At 39.6% G+C, this 18,181-nt stretch overlaps 1 protein-coding gene across 2 annotated transcripts in view; it reads left to right on the top strand.

The window, feature by feature from the left end:
* Rttn (rotatin) overlaps positions 1-18,181 on the top strand; it is a 158,416-nt gene that overhangs the window by 14,024 nt on the left and 126,211 nt on the right. For both annotated transcript variants that reach the window (XR_014996872.2, XM_048419139.3), the window contains exons 10-11: positions 1,363-1,478; positions 9,486-9,656. Coding sequence is in view for 1 of the 2 variants with exons in the window: in XM_048419139.3 (XP_048275096.3) it covers positions 1,363-1,478; positions 9,486-9,656 (287 nt within the window). In the remaining variant the exon portion in view is untranslated. The remainder of the gene's footprint in view (positions 1-1,362; positions 1,479-9,485; positions 9,657-18,181) is intronic.

The following is an 18,181-nucleotide window of genomic DNA, read 5'->3' as shown; positions in this document are numbered from 1 at the left end:
AATTCATTAGGAATTAACCTTTAAGGTGAAGGATAGGATAATCTTATTTGAAAATTTACCTCACTCAGAATTTTGGAAATGCTTTTGTTTTCAGTCTCACCTAAGAAAAGAGATTAATGGTTTCTTTTAGGGGGGTGTTGGTGTGTTCTTTTGAGATGGCCTGATAATGTGACCAAGAACAGGTTATGTAAACCAGTGCTGGTATCAGAGGTATAGTGTACCGCCATGCCTAGTTAGCACAGCCTGTCTCAGAATGTTTGTGGGTAGTGGGTTTTTGTTTGTTTGTCTTTTAGACAGAGTCTTGGGTGTTCCAGCTTGGACTTAAACTTACTACATAGCTCAAGAACTATGTTTTATTTGTGTTTTAATAAGGAAAGCTTGCCTGAAGATGAGAAGGGCAAAGCTAAGCCACCAAATGTCAGACAGTGGTGGCACACATCTTTAATCCCAGGATTTGGGAGACAAAAGGAGATGAATCTCTGAGTTCAAGACCACCCTGGGATACACAAGATCAATGCAGAATCAAATCCAGGGGTGGTGGCTCACACCTTTCATCCCAGTACTAGGGAGTTACACGCCTTTAATCCCAGCACTGGAGGGAACATAAAATGGGAGGAGAGAGAGGCTTAGTCTGCTTAGTCTGTGGTCGCCCAGTCTGGGTAGAGGTAAGACTTCTCTAGTGGCTTGACTGCTTTTCACTTCTGGCTTTTGGGTTGATATCCCAGTATCTGACTCTAGGCTTTATTATTTGTGCTTCATTGAACTTCCGATCTTCTTGCCACCACCTCTTGAGTAATGGGATCTGAGGTGTGCCTTACCACACTGGTGTTGGCCATGCTGGGAAAGAAACCAGGGCCTCAAGCAAGCTAGCAAGCACCCAACCAACTTAGATACATCTTCAGCTATGGGTGTAGTATACGATTGTGTGAATGGACATTTGTTTTTTTAGTTTCTGTGGTACAGAATTAACTTTCTATGTGACTCTTAGGTATAAAAGTACTCATATGTGATAAAACTTATAGCTTGTGTTGCTAGACAGAAGTGATTAGAATGCATTCTCTAAATTTGCTTGTTTTGTTGCATATAATGTGTAACATGGATAGACTCTGAGTTTGAAATTGGTTAAATCTGTTTCATGGTATTTTTAGTTATTTTTACTTTTGAGTAATTTTCCCACTTATGAGTCCATTTGGTTTGTTGTGTTGAGATTGTGACATCTTCATTCATCTTGCCAGTAGTTTTTAAAATGTCAAATATGGGGAAATAGAACTTTGGGATCATGCCTAGCTAGGGGGGTCCAAGAGATTATCTGAAAATTGAGTGACTTTTTCCCCCTTGCCTTTCTCCTGTTTCTTTATCTAGGAAGCCGAGAAATGATAATTAGAGTTCTGGAACTACTTGCAGAGGACCTGACGCTCATTGGACAAGCAATCTCACCTGACATCTGGGATGATAGCAGCCTCTTTGCTATAGATGTGGTGAGAATAATCATCTTTAGGGTATAGTAGGTTTTTAGTAGGTTTTACTTTCTGGCAAAATACATGATAGGCTTATTTTATATGCATCTAAATGAATCTTTTCTTCAGTGATGTGTTTTACATTAATAGAAACAAATCTGTGGAGAACAATAGGAGGCCACTCGGGTATGGTGGTTTTCACACTGTCCTTCCCTTCTGTAACAGAACTATGGTATCTAATTTAAAGATTCACCAGTTGTATTGCTATTTTCTGATTTTAAGTTTTTCTTAATCTTTTGCTCATAGAAAGTGTTAGTTTTTAGCAAGAGCAGAATCATTAACTTTAATTGTTAGCATTTATAAATAGCAACATTACTACCATGGAATAATTCAGATATCTCAGTGTTTTCCAGCAGTTCTTTCTGACTTAGGGTCAGGAATTTAGACCTTAGGACATACAGTTGAAATATTGTACCTTAAAGTTACTTGAAAGAATTCCTTTTTTTCTTACAATTTTAAGAAAAAAGGTATATTGACTTAGTTTGTTTTAAAAAATGGTAAAAATATATCTCACAAAAATGTAACTCAGATTTCTCTCCATGAAATTTCTTACATTAATGTCATTACAATGAATTTTAAGGAAAAGTGTTCGATTTGTCCTAGTGTCTAGAAATACAACAGAATGTTCTGTATTATCTTTTACCTTGTGACTTTGTTGAATTTGTTGATCCTCAGAGGCTTTTTCTCTCATTGTTTTGGTTTTGGTAATTTCTTTATGATTTTCTTTCTATAGAATCATACTATTTGTGAATAAGCAGTGTTAGGATTTTGTCTATGAATAAAGACAACTTTTTCTGTTTAGTCAGTTTAGATAGTCTTTAATTTCTTTTTGTTACCCCATTGCTCTGGCTACATCATTGAGTACAATGGGAGCAGATGTGCTGTGCCTTTAAGGATTAGATACAGTCGGAGTTCTCTAGTTTTCATATGTGCTCGTATGAAGTGTGAAGAAGTTGTCTGTATTACTCAATTTGATAGGTATTTTTTCTCTTCTTTTTTCTTGAACAAATGTTGGATTTTGTCCTAGCTTTTTCAGTGCCTTATGTTAATGATCTTTTTAAAAAATAGATATTATTCACTTGTTTTTCTGTTTATTTTTATACTTGAGACACAGTCTTGCTAGATATTCCAGGTTGGCCTTGATCTTGACCTTGAAGATTTCCTGCTTCAGCCTTCCTAGTGCTGAGATTATAGGTATGCATCCTCATGCCTGGCTGGATGTTACACTGTGTGTCTTGATTTTTAATGCATTTGTCCTTGTGGAATTAGTCTGTTCTAACAAGTGGCTAAGTTATTTGCAGAGCAGTCTCACTTCACTGAGGCCTATTTAAAGTTTTGCTAGAAAGGGTCTCATAATGTTGAACACTTTTGTCTTCCAGTGGACATTTGTCAACGTCTAGAAACATTTTCCGTCTCATAGTTGGAGTGGTAGTAGCATCTAGTAGCCACTCTTCATAAGAAATATGGTTTTTGCTGAAGGTGTCAGTGGTATCAAGAGTGGAAAACTGTAGAACTAGAGTATCCTCCTTATATAGGTCTAGATTCTACTCAGTGAGATGTGGCCACTCTGGGTCTCCAATTGGATGTCTCCAGTGATCTCTGATGACTTCCATTGGTTGATACTTGAATTTTTAGTGTCCCTGGGATTTGTTCATGTCGAATCTCAGTGGTTAGGTTTGGCCAACATTTATAGAGTTTGCAGCTGTAACTCAAACATGCATCTCAGCAGGGACCGGTAGAACTGTGTTTGACTTCCAGATTTCTTTCTGTGCAGTGCGCTCATGTGTAGTCCTTTGGCTTTAGTTTCTCACCATCTCAGTTTCCCCATCATTTCCATCTTCTTAAAGCATTCTGACTGTCAGACTCCATGGACCCCTCTGTCTATGTTTTTGCTACAGTAATTGCTTGCAGGCACTATAGGGCCTTCTCTTCTTGTTTTCCTTTCCTTTGACATGACAGTTTTGTGCTTTTAAGATAAATTGTGTAGTGTTTTGTAAATGTTGGAGAATCAAACCCAGAACCTTGAATGTTCTGGGCGTGTTCTGTCCACCTAGCTGTAACTCCAGCCCTTGTGATGACTTGTAGTTACTGAATTTTCTTTGTAACTGTGTTGACAGAGGTTTCTCTCCTGCCCGGTCCCACAGCTGTTCAGTCCCAAAGAAACCCACAGAGACCTACATCAATTATAAACTGGTTGGCTTATTAGCTCTGGCGTTCTTATTAACTTAACTCTTACATCTTAAATTAACCCATAATTCTTGTCTGTGTTAGTTACATGGCTTGGTACCTTCTATCAGTGAGTTATTCTCATCTTGGGTCCTCTGTGTCTGGGTGATGACTGCAGATTGAGCCTTTCCTCTTCTCAGAATTCTCCTATTCTGGTTTCCCTGCATATGCTTCCTGCCTGGCTACTGGCCAATCAGTATTTTATTAAACCAATACAAGTGACAAATATTTACATGGTACAAGACCATTGTCCCACAGCATTACTGTGATTATGTCTATCTATATTTAATTCAGACTATATTTAATTAAGATTTGTTTGGGCTGTTAGAAAATGGACTGTTAATAATCCTTGGGAATAGATGTCAGAACATAAAAACACAAGTAAAATACATATAATGCAGCTATTTACACAGTAAACACTTGCATATTAATTAGCTTTCTGATGCTAATGCTTGAGATAATTAACTTGTCAAGAGCATTGCCTGCTCTTCCAAAGGTCCTGAGTTCAGTTCTCAGCAACCACATGGTGACTCACAGCCATCTGTAATGAGATCTGGTGCCTTCTTAAGGAAGAGACCTAATCAGTTGTCCTCATCATCTTAGACTATGAAACCCAATATTGACAGTTCAACAGAACCTCCATTTAGGGGCTGCCCACGCATGTGTCAGCATTGCCAGGGGATAAATTTCATTCATTCATTCATTCATTCTGCCCAGTTGCTTTGGGTTTCAAGTATGTGTGTGTGGTAGCAATGGTGGTCTTTGCATGATGTTAATCTGCATACCTCATGGCCAGAAAGCAAAAAGAAAGGGAAAGAGGTAAAGGGTCCTTCATCCCTCTTCAAATAAAAACCTCAAGGGATTTAAGGATATTCCAACAGGGCTCTGCCTCCTGATAGTTTCACTCTGGAGATCAAGTCTTTAGCACTCAGACATTGGAGCCCATTAAACTTTTAAGTATAACAGCACTGTGTATACAAATATCTATGGCATTTTATTTTATTTTATTTTATTTTTTTTCAAAGTTTATTAAAATACAAAAATCTCCATTTTCGCCCCTCCTCCCAACACCCTCCCACTCCCGCCACTCCCTCCCCTCCTCCCTCTCCATCCCCAATAACAGTCAGGGTCTCCCACCCTGAGGGTAGTTCAAGCTCCTCCCCCCTCCCTCCAGGTCCAGGAAGGTGAGCATCCAAACAGACTGGATCCCAAAAATCTAGTATATGCAGAGGAAACAAGTCCCAGTGTCATTGTCAATGGCTTTTCAGGAAGACTCCGGGCCAGCCACATTCAGAGAATCCGGCCTCATTCAGAGAATCTGGCTGGATTACATGCTCGCTCAGTCCCAGACAACTGGCCTTGGTGAACTCTCATTAGATCAGTCCCCTTGTATCAGTGGATGATCGCATCCCTCGTGGGAGTGATTTCCTTTTTCATGTTCTTCCTCCTTCTGCTCCTCTTTTGGACCTTTGGGGACTCAGTCCGGTGCTCCAATGTGGGTCTCCGTCTGTATCGCCATACCTCATCGAATGAAGCTTCCCTCTGATCTTGCCTTCTTTGCTCACGTTTTCTTTCCTTCTGCTTCTCGTTTGGACCTAGGGAGTTAAGTCCAGTGTTCCAATGTGGGTCTCCGTCTCCAACTCCATCCATCGCCAGATGAAGGATCTATGGTGATAAGCAAAATATTCATCAGTATGGTTATGGGCCAAGGCCAGTTCAGGCACCCTCTCCTCTGTCCAGAGAACAATCTGAGGATCTCTCCTTGGACCTGGGATCCCATTTATAATCAAGTCTCTTGTAAACCCTAAACTGACTCCCTTAGTTGAGATATATTCTTCCCTGATCCCATATCTATCCTTCCTCCCTCCCCTCCTCCCAGTCCCCCGAGCATTCCCCATTCCTCCCCTGCTCCCTTCTCTCTAACCCTCTCCCCTTCCAGCAACCCTCCCACCCCCCACCCCCCCCCCCAAGCACCCGAGGTTACCTGGGACTCTTGTGTATTTCCAAACTCCAGGAGGAAAACTACCTGAATTTTCTTCAGGTTCACCCTCCTATCCAGCTTCTCTAGGATCACGAATAATAGGCTCAAAGACCTTTAATTATGGCTAGAATCCACTTATGAGTGAATACATACCATAATCCTCTTTTTGGGTCTGGCTTACCTGACTCAGTAAAGAGTTTTCTTTTCTTTTTTTTTATTATTTTTTTTTAATTTTTTAATTTTTTTATTTAATTTTTACTGGGAACCCCTCCAGATTCAAGTCTCTTGCAAACCCTAAAATAGCTCCCTTAGCTGAGATATAAACCTCCCTGCTCCCACAACCATCCTTCCTCCTTCCTCCCCTCCCATTCCCCCAAGCCATCCCCAATCCTCCCCCTCTCCCCTCTCCCTGACCATCTTCCCTTACTACCACCCCCCCCACCCCCCATGCACCCGAGTTTACCTGGCAATCTTGCCTAGTTCCACTATCCAGGAGGATAACTATATGATTTTCTTCAGGTTCACCTTCTTATTTAGCTTCTCTAGGATCACAAATTCTAGACTCAAAGACCTTTAACTATGGCTAGAAACCACTTATGAGTGAGTACATACCATATTCCTCTTTTTGGGTCTGAGTTACCTCACTCAGTAAAGCGTTTTCTATTTCCATCCATTTGCATGCAAAATTCAAGATGTCATTGTTTTTTACCGCTGAGTAAAACTCTAATGTATATATGTTCCACACCTTCTTTAACCATTCTTCTATTGAGGGACACCTAGGTTGTTATGGCAATTCTACCAAAAGCAATCTATAGATTCAATGCAATCCCCATCAAAATCCCATCAAGCTTCTTCACAAACCTTGAGAGAACAATAATCAACTTTATATGGCAAAACAAAAAACCCAGGATAGCCAAAACAATCTTATACAATAAAGGAACTTCTGGAGGCATTACCATCCCTGACTTCAAACTCTATTACAGAGCTACAGTATTGAAAACAGCTTGGTATTGGCATAAGAACAGAGAAGTCGACCTATGGAATCGAATAGAAGACCCGGATATTAACCCACAAACCTATGAACACCTAATTTTCGACAAGGGACCTAAAGGTATACAATGGAAGAAGGAAAGCATCTTTAACAAATGGTGCTGGCATAACTGGATGTCAACCTGTAGAAGAATGAAAGTAGATCCATATCTATCACCATGCACAAAACTCAAGTCCAAATGGATTAAAGACATCAACATTAATGTGTCCACTTTGAACCTGATAGAAGAGAAATTGGGAAGTAGTCTACAAGAAATAGGCACCGGAGGCCACTTCCTAAGTAGGACCTCAGTAGCACGGACAATAAGAGAAACAATGAATAAATGGGACCTCCTGAAACTGAGAAGCTTCTGTAAAGCAAAGGACACTGTCAGTAAGACAAAAAGGCTGCCTTCTGACTGGGAGAAGATCTTCACCAACCCCTCATCAGACAAAGGTCTGATCTCCAAAATATACAAAGAACTCAAGAAACTAGACACTAAAACTCTAATTAACCCAATTAAAAAATGGGGTACTGAACTGAACAGAGAATTCACAACAGATGAACTTCAAATGGCCAGAAGACACTTAAGGTCATGCTCAACCTCCTTAGCGATCAGGGAAATGCAAATCAAAACCACTTTGAGATACCATCTTACACCTGTCAGAATAGCTAAAGTCAAAAACACCAATGATAGCCTATGCTGGAGAGGATGTGGAATGAGGGGAACACTCATCCATTGTTGGTGGGAATGCAAACTTGTGCAGCCACTGTGGAAATCAGTGTGGCGGTTTCTCAGGAAACTGGGAGTCAACTTCCCTCAGGACCCAGCAGTTCCACTCTTGGGAATATACCCAAGAGATACCCTATCATACTACAAAAGTATTTGTTCAACTATGTTCATAGCTGCACTATGGCATTTTTTTTAATGATACATGTGTCTTGAAAAGATAAATAAGTGACATATAGGTATAGTATGTTTCTAAACTCTTCAGTTTATGATTATAGCTTCTGTTTTTGAGTCATGTATCCTAGACTGGCTTCCCTACTTGCTGTGTAGTGAAAATGATGCTGATCTTGTGGTCCTCTTGTCTCCACTTCCTAAATGCTGGGATTGCAAGCATGAGATACCTTCACTTTTACGTCTGGTTGCTGATCTTTTGTTACTCAATGAATTTTTTTTTTTTTTAGCTTTAAAGGTTAAATCTGTTATACAGGTACCAGTTGGTACGTAAGAAATGCTAAGGTCAAATATTAGTACCTGAAAGTATACATGGTTTACTTAAGAATAAATACCTTCTTGATAAAAGCTATTTTATTCAGTGTTATATTAAAAAAAGAAAAAAACCTGAAATTTCTTTTTATTCCTACTTTGGCCAAATTTAATATAAAAGATAGAATATTGTTGTTAAGTCATTAAAAGGGTAACATAATGTACTGTTATCAGTTTAGAGATTAAGTACTTAAGGATATATAATCATATTTCAAGAGAGTTTTAAATAGTTCAGTCGTGTCTTACTTTCTGTAATTCAGTCTTGTTAAGCACAGTATAATGAATTTTCCCCTTGAATTGAATACTTTCATTCATTTGAAGTAAATAGAGAAAATCATTTTTGTTAAAACAGAAAAATTATTGCTAAGCACTTGCTAAAATTAGATTTGTACTTCGTTCTGCTCTGCATATAAAAATCAGGCCTACATTTTCCCTTCTATACATGACAGTTAGGTCAAGGAGCTGGGAGCTGTGCCTTTGTTTCAGGTAACGTCCTGCTCCTCCTGTTGTCATTTGTTTTCACTTCATTGCAGTCTCTGTCTCTGCAGTTGTAGCTTACTGGCAAACAGTCTTTTTTTCATGTCTCATTGCTTTTAAATTCCCAAGTAATTTGTAGTGAGTGTCCAGTGTCCTTAGTTCGCAGGTGGTTTTCCATTTCAGTTTTTATGTATACTGTGTTGGGGTCAAGACTTCCAGTGTTCTGTCACTGTTCTGCTGTACTGTCTCATGGAAGCTGTCTGTTAGGAACGCAGGTAGTGTAGAGATCATGTCAAGTATACCTAGAATATATTTTGGTTTATATTGTCATAACTTGACAAGTCAGTTTATTTATGCTTTATGATTTTCTTTATATGTACCTTTCAATATAAAAGATACAATGTTCTGGTTAAGTGGTAAGTTACATGGAAATTCATAATGGTAAACTATTTTCCTCTTGAAATAACATTATTACATGAGAAGAAAGTTTACATAATTTGACATTTTTTTAAGTTGACTTCTGCTTAATTATTTAATAACATTTGAGTCCATTTGAGAATATATCTGTCAAATTACTTTCTCTGCCCCATTATATTTGCCACTGCATTCAGCACATATTCAGACACACATTTGAAGCAAGGTTCATATGTATGTCTGCTCCAATTTGGAAAACTAGTCAGTGGAAATGGCAAAAGTTTTTTTAGCCCATTACACTTTTGTATTTTGTTGTCTTTGTTATCACTAGTTAGGCCTTTTCATTTAGTACTTAAGAACTGGTGACTTTCTTTACAATGTCAATGCATTTGTCATTTCTTTTTCTTTTTTATTATCATTCAATGTTGGTTGTTTTTGTTGAGTGGCATAAGTTTTTGTGTCGGATTGCTAATAGTATTTTAACAATATTTCTTCTCAATGACATTTGTATATTTATATGCAAAGTTGATTGTTTTGTTTAGTTTTGTCTTATTTGAATGTTTTCAGAAAGAGAAACTGCTTCAAGTATTAGGTTCCCTTGGAGAAACCATCTGTTACCGTAAAACCAGCTTCAGCCTGGAGCGAGCAGAGGCTCTGCTAGTGCACCACAGAATGGCCTTCGTCAGCATTGCTCTGCTTGCTGTTCGGCTCCTGCAAACGCTTCTCCCTGTTGAAAAGGTGAGGAACATATGGCTGGGTGTTTGTACTGAGAATTGTAAGGAAGTGGCTAGTTAATGGTGTGAAGGTGTTCTGTTTTAGAATATTTTCAAAATATACAAGGTATAGTACCATATCCTGCTGATTTGACCCTGGGAACCTGACTAGGTGATGAGAGAATGAAAATAGACAGACACACAGACCCACGTACAGAAAAGCTTGGCTCAGGTAGGCCATGCGCTCTGATGGAGACACACCATCACCTGCAGCAACCCAGAAACTCAGTGTATTTAATTTGTATATCTGAATCGAGGAGTTGGGTTTATTGCATGCAGTTGAACAAGGAGCTAAGTTTAGCTGATCTTGCTAGGAGATCTCTGTCTTAGTTACCCTCTGTTGTTGTGAAGAGACATCATGGGTAAAGTAGCTTATACAAGAAAACATCTAATTGGATCCTTGTTTACAGTTTCAGAAGATGAGTCCATGACTATAATGTCAGGGAGCAAAGCAGGTAGGCAGGTAGGCATGGCAATGGGGCTGTAGCTGAGATCCACCAGCAGCAGGCAGAGAGAGGAGGAGAGAAAGAGAGAGAGAGACAGAGAGGCAGAGAGAGAAAGAGACATCGAGACAGAGATAGACACTGAACTGTGCATAGCATGGCATTTTGACACCTCATACCCTACTCTCAATGACACAATTCCCATAAGGTCATCCCTTCTAATTATAAAACATTCCACCAACTGGGGAGCCAAACAGTTAAATATATGAGTCAATGATGGCCATTCTCATTCATACCACCACAGTCTCTATAGGGGAGGAGTCTCAGCTTACAGTCACAGCGAAGGAGGAAGCTATGCTTGATATTTTATGCATACAGTGCACACTGATCAGAGGAAGGCTTTGTAAATTCCATCTGAGTTTCACCTGGGGAAGGCTTTGCTGAGGCATTGAGATCCTAGACATGGCTATGCCCATGCCAGTAATACACATTCACTCAGGAAGTTATCTGCCCCTTACACCTTTACCCAAGGCATCTTCTATTCCTCACGGATAATTATCAGATCCCTGGTTATTGGGTATCCTCTGCCGATGCAATAAGTCAGATCAGGCCAAATTAAAAGTACAGGTTTAATGAGTAAAACAGCTCCAGGATGATCTTGGGGAAAAGGAGACCATGACCTTTTCTTAGGAGGCCATTTAAATATCCTGTAGGTATGGTCTTGAGCATCTCTGTGGGAGGAGCCGCTATTTCACGGGCTTTCTGATCCTGGGCAGGGTTTGAAGTGGTTCCCTCCACCCACAGGCATAGGTCCACTTGAACATCCCAGGCTCCTTTAGTATGTGGGTGCCAGTTCAAGAGTGGCTACTTCCTGCATGCCTGGGATGACTTGGGGAGCGGAGAATAGGGAGTTGTTGGACTCACGCTTAGTAGGAGGTTTGGGTGAAGAAACATTCAGTTAGCTGCCGTCCTGGAGACCTCAGGCATCTGTTCCTTGAGGGAGCAGAGGAGTCAGGTTGCTAAGAGAAAAAATAGATAATTAACACTGGCCCTGTGAACAGGGCTAGCCGTGGGAAGAGTGAAGACTGCCAGAAAGAATGGAATAGAGATGTGCCTTGGTTATACAGAAGAGACAAGGGTGAATGAGCCAGACGAAAGAGCAGCTATGTCCTTGAGTCTGGAGAGGTGGTACCAGCACTGATGTCTCAGGAGCTTGCGGGGATGGTGTGCCTATGCTTTCTTCAGGAGTACTTGAGCCATTGCATCTGCTGTTTCTCTGGAGGTGGGGAGATGCTGTCCATCGTGCAAGGGTGTCAGTAAAAATTAGAAGAAAATAGAGCTTTCTTGAGTGGGCATGTGGACGAAATCAACCTGTTAGTTCTCATCAGGTTGGTGTCCTCAAAGCTGGTGTGCAGGGGCTGCCATATCTGGACGGCCACCTGTTGTTGGAAGGAGGCCACTTGTTTGTTTCCCAGCCACCCAGACTCCATAAAATAAGCACACAGAAACTGTATTAATTTAATCACTTCTTGGGCCATTAGCTCTTGCTTCTTATTGGCTAACACTTATATCTTAATTTAACTCACCTCCATTAATCTGTGCATCACCATGAGGTCATGGCCGACCAGCAAAGTTTCAGAACAGTTTGTCTCCGGCAGCAACTCCATGGCTTCCCCTGACTCTGCCTCCTTTCTCCCAGGATTCAGGGTAGTTTTTTCCGCCTAGCTCTGTTCCTCTATAGCTCTGCTATAGGCCCAAAGCAGTTCTTTATTTATCAGTGGTAATCACAGCATACAGAGGGGAATCTCACATCAGTCTGTGGGTTGACCTTGGCACAAGTCTGGCAGGAGGAGTGGACCTTTCTAGAGACTGATCCACCAAGGCAGATTCCCTGATACCGTAGCAGGAACATGCAGGTGTCTATAAAACAGCAGAAACAGATTTGTATCTTGATGTCATAGCAAAAGGCTATGGCTTTGGGTATAAAAGATATGGACATTTTTAGAAGACAGTTGGAGGAAATTTACTGAATGAAAGAAGTTGAACAAGTGAAGGAGGAGGAGAGAATTCAACAATTCTGCAGGGTTCCATACACTCCCTAATGCTAACCTATTCTGTATTTGGTTGTTTTTTACTCTTTTGGCTCTTTGCTCTTTTGGAAGCCCTGCCAGCCATCTCCTAAATAAACCACACATGGAGGCTTATTCTTAATTATAAATCTTTGGCCTTGGCTTGCCTTGTTTCTTGCTAGCTTCATGTATCTTTGACCTCAGGGATTTTATCCTTCTCTAATCCTATATGCCTTTTCTTTTCTTATTTCGTATCTGGCTGTATAACAGGGTGACTGGCTCATGAAGTCCTCCTTCTTCCTCTTGTTTCTTCTCCTCCTCCTCCTAGATTTCTCCTTCTATATATTCTCTGTGCTTGCCAGCCCCGCCTATCTCTTCTTTTGCCTCGGCATTGGCTGTTAAGCTCTTTATTAGAACAAGCAGGTGTTTTAAGACAAGCAAAGTAACCCAGCTTGTCATACAGATAAAAGTAACAGACCTTAAAACAATATTCTACAACATTATTCCTAAAAGCTAGGAATAGTAAAATCCACAGAAATTTAAGGACTCTTGAAAACTGTTTGTAGTTTATGAGTTTGTCAAAATTGAATTTATCCATGTTGAAACTGATCCTCTGAATTACATCTAAAACCTGTTTATCCTGTACTGTGAAGCTTTATCAGGAAACTTAACTAATGAACTGATGGAGCTACCAAGGTGGTTGTAGTCTTTGGGGTCAGGTTTAGAGCTATTAAACTGGTAAGGCTATCAGTACCCTAGTCATCAAACACCATCAGATCTGAGAAGGGTAAATTTTACCTGAGAGAGAAGTGAGCAGCTTCCCAGCTGCCTAGGGCAGCTTTCCCAGGTCTCTCTGTGGCCGTCAAGCCCTACCAGTCTTTAGCTGTCAAGCCCAGGAGACCTGACAGATTTTTCTATGGAGCAGGAATTTGGGGAGAGTGGCCCACTTTTCCTTGGATTTTTTTTTTTTTATTGTTCTTAGTATGGACAGGGTCTTGACAATAGTTTAAAGTACAAAGCAGTTTTGTTTTTGCTGTGTGGCTTGCTTTGCTACATTTAAAGCAAGCTTCCAGGTGGAAGTTCTGCGGCCATGTATCTTCTTGGAGGAGAGACAGGATGCTGCCTGTAGCTGGCATCTCTCTATCATGAGAACCTTTTTTAATTAAAATGCCACATTCTCAGATCTCTGAAGTGTTTGAGGATCAGGGGAGCAAAATCTGTTAGGTGTACCTAAATTAGACAAATGTTGCTTAGGCTTAACTAAAGCTAAATCTGAACATAACAAAGAAGTTGATCCTTTATGAGGTAATGAATGATTAACTTGTATGTCTTTAGTAGTTTAGCAAATTAGCTACAGCTTGCTATTGTTAGTAAAAGCAAGAAGGCTAGACATGTATTTTTAAATTGGTCTTTGTTAACCTGAATAGACCTTAGTAAGGGAAACTCTTTGTCAGACTGTTTATGCATGGTAAAATAGGAATATCTAGTCTCTAGTGTTCAGCTGTGATCCTCAAACATACAGCATAATCATAATCTGTGGAAGGCAAAACCAAGTTTTAACATTGTTACAAAATCTGATTGTCAACAAGTTACATCCCTGCACATGGATATTTAGAGGTTTAGCTTTGATACTTTAGTAAACCATCATTTTAAACCTTATCTTTCATAAACCTTGTTTTTAGGACAGGACAGGAATTATACAGAAATCTGTCCTAGTCAAAGATAACTAATGTCTACTGGTAGACGCATTTCCATGTGCTCACCTTTATCTAAGATGGCTGTGAGGTCATATGTCCTCCTTCTCTTCCATCCTTAGTCAATATGGCAAATGCCCACGTGGAGTTTTCTAGAGCAGTTTAAATTTGGAGTTACTAGTTTTTAACTTTTGTTACAGATTTTTAACCGTTTTTCTTAGCTGTCTTTCATTAAAATAAGGTAGAACAGCACAAATTAACTTTCTCTGTCATCACATCAAGATTCAGCAAAGCCCATAGGCAAATTCTGAGTCTGGGCAGCTATGTGTAATAATCAGCTGAGCTATAACCAAGACATACAGTACATGCAATCCCAGACATCCAAGACTAGTTAAAACAAGCATATAGTGACCACATGATTCATACATTTTTATCCATACATACAAACTAGACAGGATTTTTTAACAGACAGAGAAACAAGCTGCAGGACTGACTGCTGGTGGAAACTGAGACCACACACTGTGTCTGTAGTCTGTCTGTACAGTGAGAGAAAGCCAGGAAGTAGCAGAACCTGCAGGCTACAAGAGCCAGAGCAGGCAGGAACAAACGAGGGTGGATCTGTTACGACAGACAAGCAGGGAACAGCGGCTATGGTCAGAGATGGGAGGCAAAGCTCCTAATCCTCGCTGAGGGATTTGGATAAATTTTGGAGACTGCAGGGTGTCTGGGGACTGAAGTTGACCTTGCAAGTACCCATGCACAAGCCTTTGCTAGGCACCAGAGGGAAACTGCCTCCAGTTGTGTAACCTCACGACTGGGAGCAGTATGTGAGATTGACTGTGTGCAGGATGCCTCTCCCATGGGAACCCCAGGGGGCTGGAGATGCCTGACACTGCAATGGCTTGGCAAGCAATCTGGAGGTCGGAAGAGGTTTTGGACCTCTTACAGGCGTTTTGTTTTGGGAATGGCTTGCTTACCGAGCAGTTCCATCTAGTGTTGCAGAGCGCAGGTTGGGAGGGAGAGCGGCTTTCTCTCACGGGTTGCAGAAAAGACTCAACTCTACCCAGGTTCAGCACCAAGTTTAGCTACCTAGCTTGGTACCTTTTCTCAGTTAAGACAGTCTCGTCTTACTTCCTCTGTATCTGGCTTTCCTTTTCGCAGAATTCTCTTAGTCTGGTTGCCCATCCTATACTAACTGCCTGGCTACAGCGAATCAGCATTTTATTAACCTAATACGAGTGCCAAAGTCTTTATCGTATACAAGAGCATTATCCCACAGCGGGTACCCACATGCCTTTGTGCCCACATGTGTACATAGACACACATAAATAAAAATAAACTCTGATAAAACCTAATTGTTTGACTCATATGGTTAATATTTGATATTTGGTTTCTTGTTTTAGTATCTAAGTTGTATTGATGGTTTGAGCTAATTACATGAATTCAAGTGTTTGTTTTTTCACAGTTCTTCATGTGATTGACATAATCTCTTACAGAGATGCTTTTCCACCTTTGATATTATTAAACTTTTGTTCTCGTTTTTGGTACTTTCTTAAAATCTACTTTTCTATTTTACCTAATCCTTTCTTTTAAAAAACTTGGTCTTTTTATTTGGGATATAAAATAATCTCTTAGAGAATATTTTAATAAAAAAGAAGAACAAAAATTTTCTTATGATTTCATATTAAATTGTGTTTTTTTCTCTTTTTCTTTACTGTCAAATTGAGAGTATCTATAAAAATTATACTTTTATGATTCTGTTTTCTCTCTAATACACATTTCTATGTAATTAGGCACTTCATAGATTTTAATGGATACTAGTATTTTACTATAAAAATGTTCCATAATTTATAAAGGAATTCTTTTCAAAATTAAATTTAGAATTTTTTTTAATGTTGTAAGGAGTAGCATTATGCCCAGTATATATCTGCATGTATTTACTCATATTTTGGATTAAGTCTGTATTGCATTACTGGATCAAAATGAGCATCTAAAACATGTTTCATTATAGGTATATTAAAAAATCTTGCAGTTCTGCAAGTTTTATCATTTTTACTGGAGAATAGATTAAAAAATAGTACATGGAAAATATAATCGTGATCCAATTATATGTGGGAAAATTAAAAAGAATTACTTTTGAGAAGTGAAAAAGTTGAAATTGCCTTGAGCCATTATTTCTTCTATTCACTAATTCTAAACACTGCTTCTGAAATAATGAAGTGTGATAGCTTAATTAGACCATTTAAAATTAAATTTTTTAGGAATTAACCCATATTTTATAATAGCTTTGTTTTTAGGTAAATTTTTGTTATAGTGCTAACGTGTTCCAGCTGAAACAAGTATGCAGCTGAATGCATTTCAGCCTATTGACTACCTTTTTGAATAGACAGCGTTACCAGCTCACCAGGTCAGAAATTACCGTTTCTAAAAGGAGGACTTTTCCTTCAGGAAAGACTTCTCTCTGCTGACCAGCTTGTCTCTTTGAAGGTCATGCCACAGAGCTATGAAGTCTTGCTCAGCTTCTGGTCTTTTGGGCTTTATCACTCACTGTTTCTCCTTATTGAAGCAATTTGTTAATTTTTATTGCAAAATAAAATATTGTATACATATTAAATGTGTTTTCATAGGCACAAATATGGTTTACAAATCTTATTGACTACATATGTTTTATCTATTTTTAAACACTTACTTGTTATTTATTGTGTGTGTATCTGTGGGTACATGTGCCACAGTAAGTCACAGTGCTACTTGTGGAAATTGGCTCTCTCCTCTACAGTGTAGGCTCTATACACTCAAGCATAGTGGCATGTGCCTTTAAATACTGAGCCTTCTCAGTGGCCCTGATTTTATATACATTGCTTTGGGGAAGGTCCAAGACTCTCCCTACTATATCTAGGCTGAGCAAGGTATTATCCAAAGAGAATAGGTTCCCAAAAAGCCAGTACATGCAATAGGGATAAATCATGGTGCCACTGCCAGTGGCCCCTCAGTCTGCCCCAGCCATGAAACTGTCAGCCACATTCAGAGGGACTAGTTTGATCCTATGCTTGTTCCTTCCCAGTCAGGCTGGAGTTGGTGAGCTCCCATTAGCTCAGGTAAACTGTTCCAGTGAGTGAACCCATCATGGTCTTGACCTCTTTGCTCATATTCTCATTCCTCCCACCCTTCAGATGGACTTTGGGAGCTCAGCCCTGACTATATTTTTAAATGTAAGATTATACCTCTGAATTTAACTGTTTTGGTAAAGTGTCACACATCATATATGTACAGGTATTTTCTAGTGTAGTTATTTAAGAAAACACCCTGACCTACTTTAAGGAAAGTGTGTCAGTTAATGCATTAACGATAACCTTAGAGGGCACCAGTATCCTTCATTATCCCATTTGGAAATGAAAAATGAAAAGCAATGTCCTCTTGGATTAGTGTAGTCAAGACTGAGTCTAAATTTGAATTCTTCATTTGTTTTCCTGTACGCTTTGCCTGACTGTGTTTTGTAGTTACTGATCTATCTACAATGTGTTCATTGTGTGTGTCAGTGTCTGTGTCAGATGCTTTGTGTGTGTGTGTGTGTGTGTGTGTATGCTTGTACATGTGTGTATCTGTGTCTGATGTTTGTCATGCCTGTTCTTACAAATGGCTTTGTTCTGTATTTATTGAACACTGTAGGAGGAAACATAGCATGGGAAAGGATTAAGAATTCTTTACAGAAATCCTTTTTTTTTTTCTTCAAGACTGGGTTTCTCTGTAGCATTGGAACCTGTCCTGGAACCTAGCTCTTGTAGACCAGGTTAGCCTTGAACCCACAGAGATCCGCCTTGTCTCTGCCTCCCCAGTTCTGAGATCAAAGGCGTGCATCACCAGTCACCAACGCCCTGGCCAGAAATCTTAAGTTACTGACCTTGAATACCACCCATACTACAAACAGTTGTTATCAAGCTATATCCACAGATTGCTTTTAATACTTATAGTGAATATTTGTTTTGAGATTGCTTCTGATTGGCTGTTTTCAGCAAATGATTATCACAACACACAGATACACATACATAATTCTGGGTCAGAATCATGTAAGAGTGTAAATTTAAGACTAAAACTGCATTTGGCTTAACTTGTATAGTGAATTGCATGGGAAGTGCAAGGCCTAGTGAGGTGATTCCGTATTCAAGACAGGCTAAACTCATACAGGCTAAGCACAGAGTAGGATAGTGGATTATGTACACAGTAGGATTAAGTTTGCAGTCATAACTGATCTCAGGGTACATTATTAACTTGATGACAATGTCTAGA

This window comes from Myodes glareolus, chromosome 13 (assembly GCF_982192425.1).
Source record: "Myodes glareolus chromosome 13, mMyoGla1.1, whole genome shotgun sequence".
NCBI classification, from domain to species: Eukaryota; Metazoa; Chordata; class Mammalia; order Rodentia; family Cricetidae; genus Myodes; species Myodes glareolus.
This window is presented reverse-complemented; position numbering and strand designations above follow the sequence as displayed.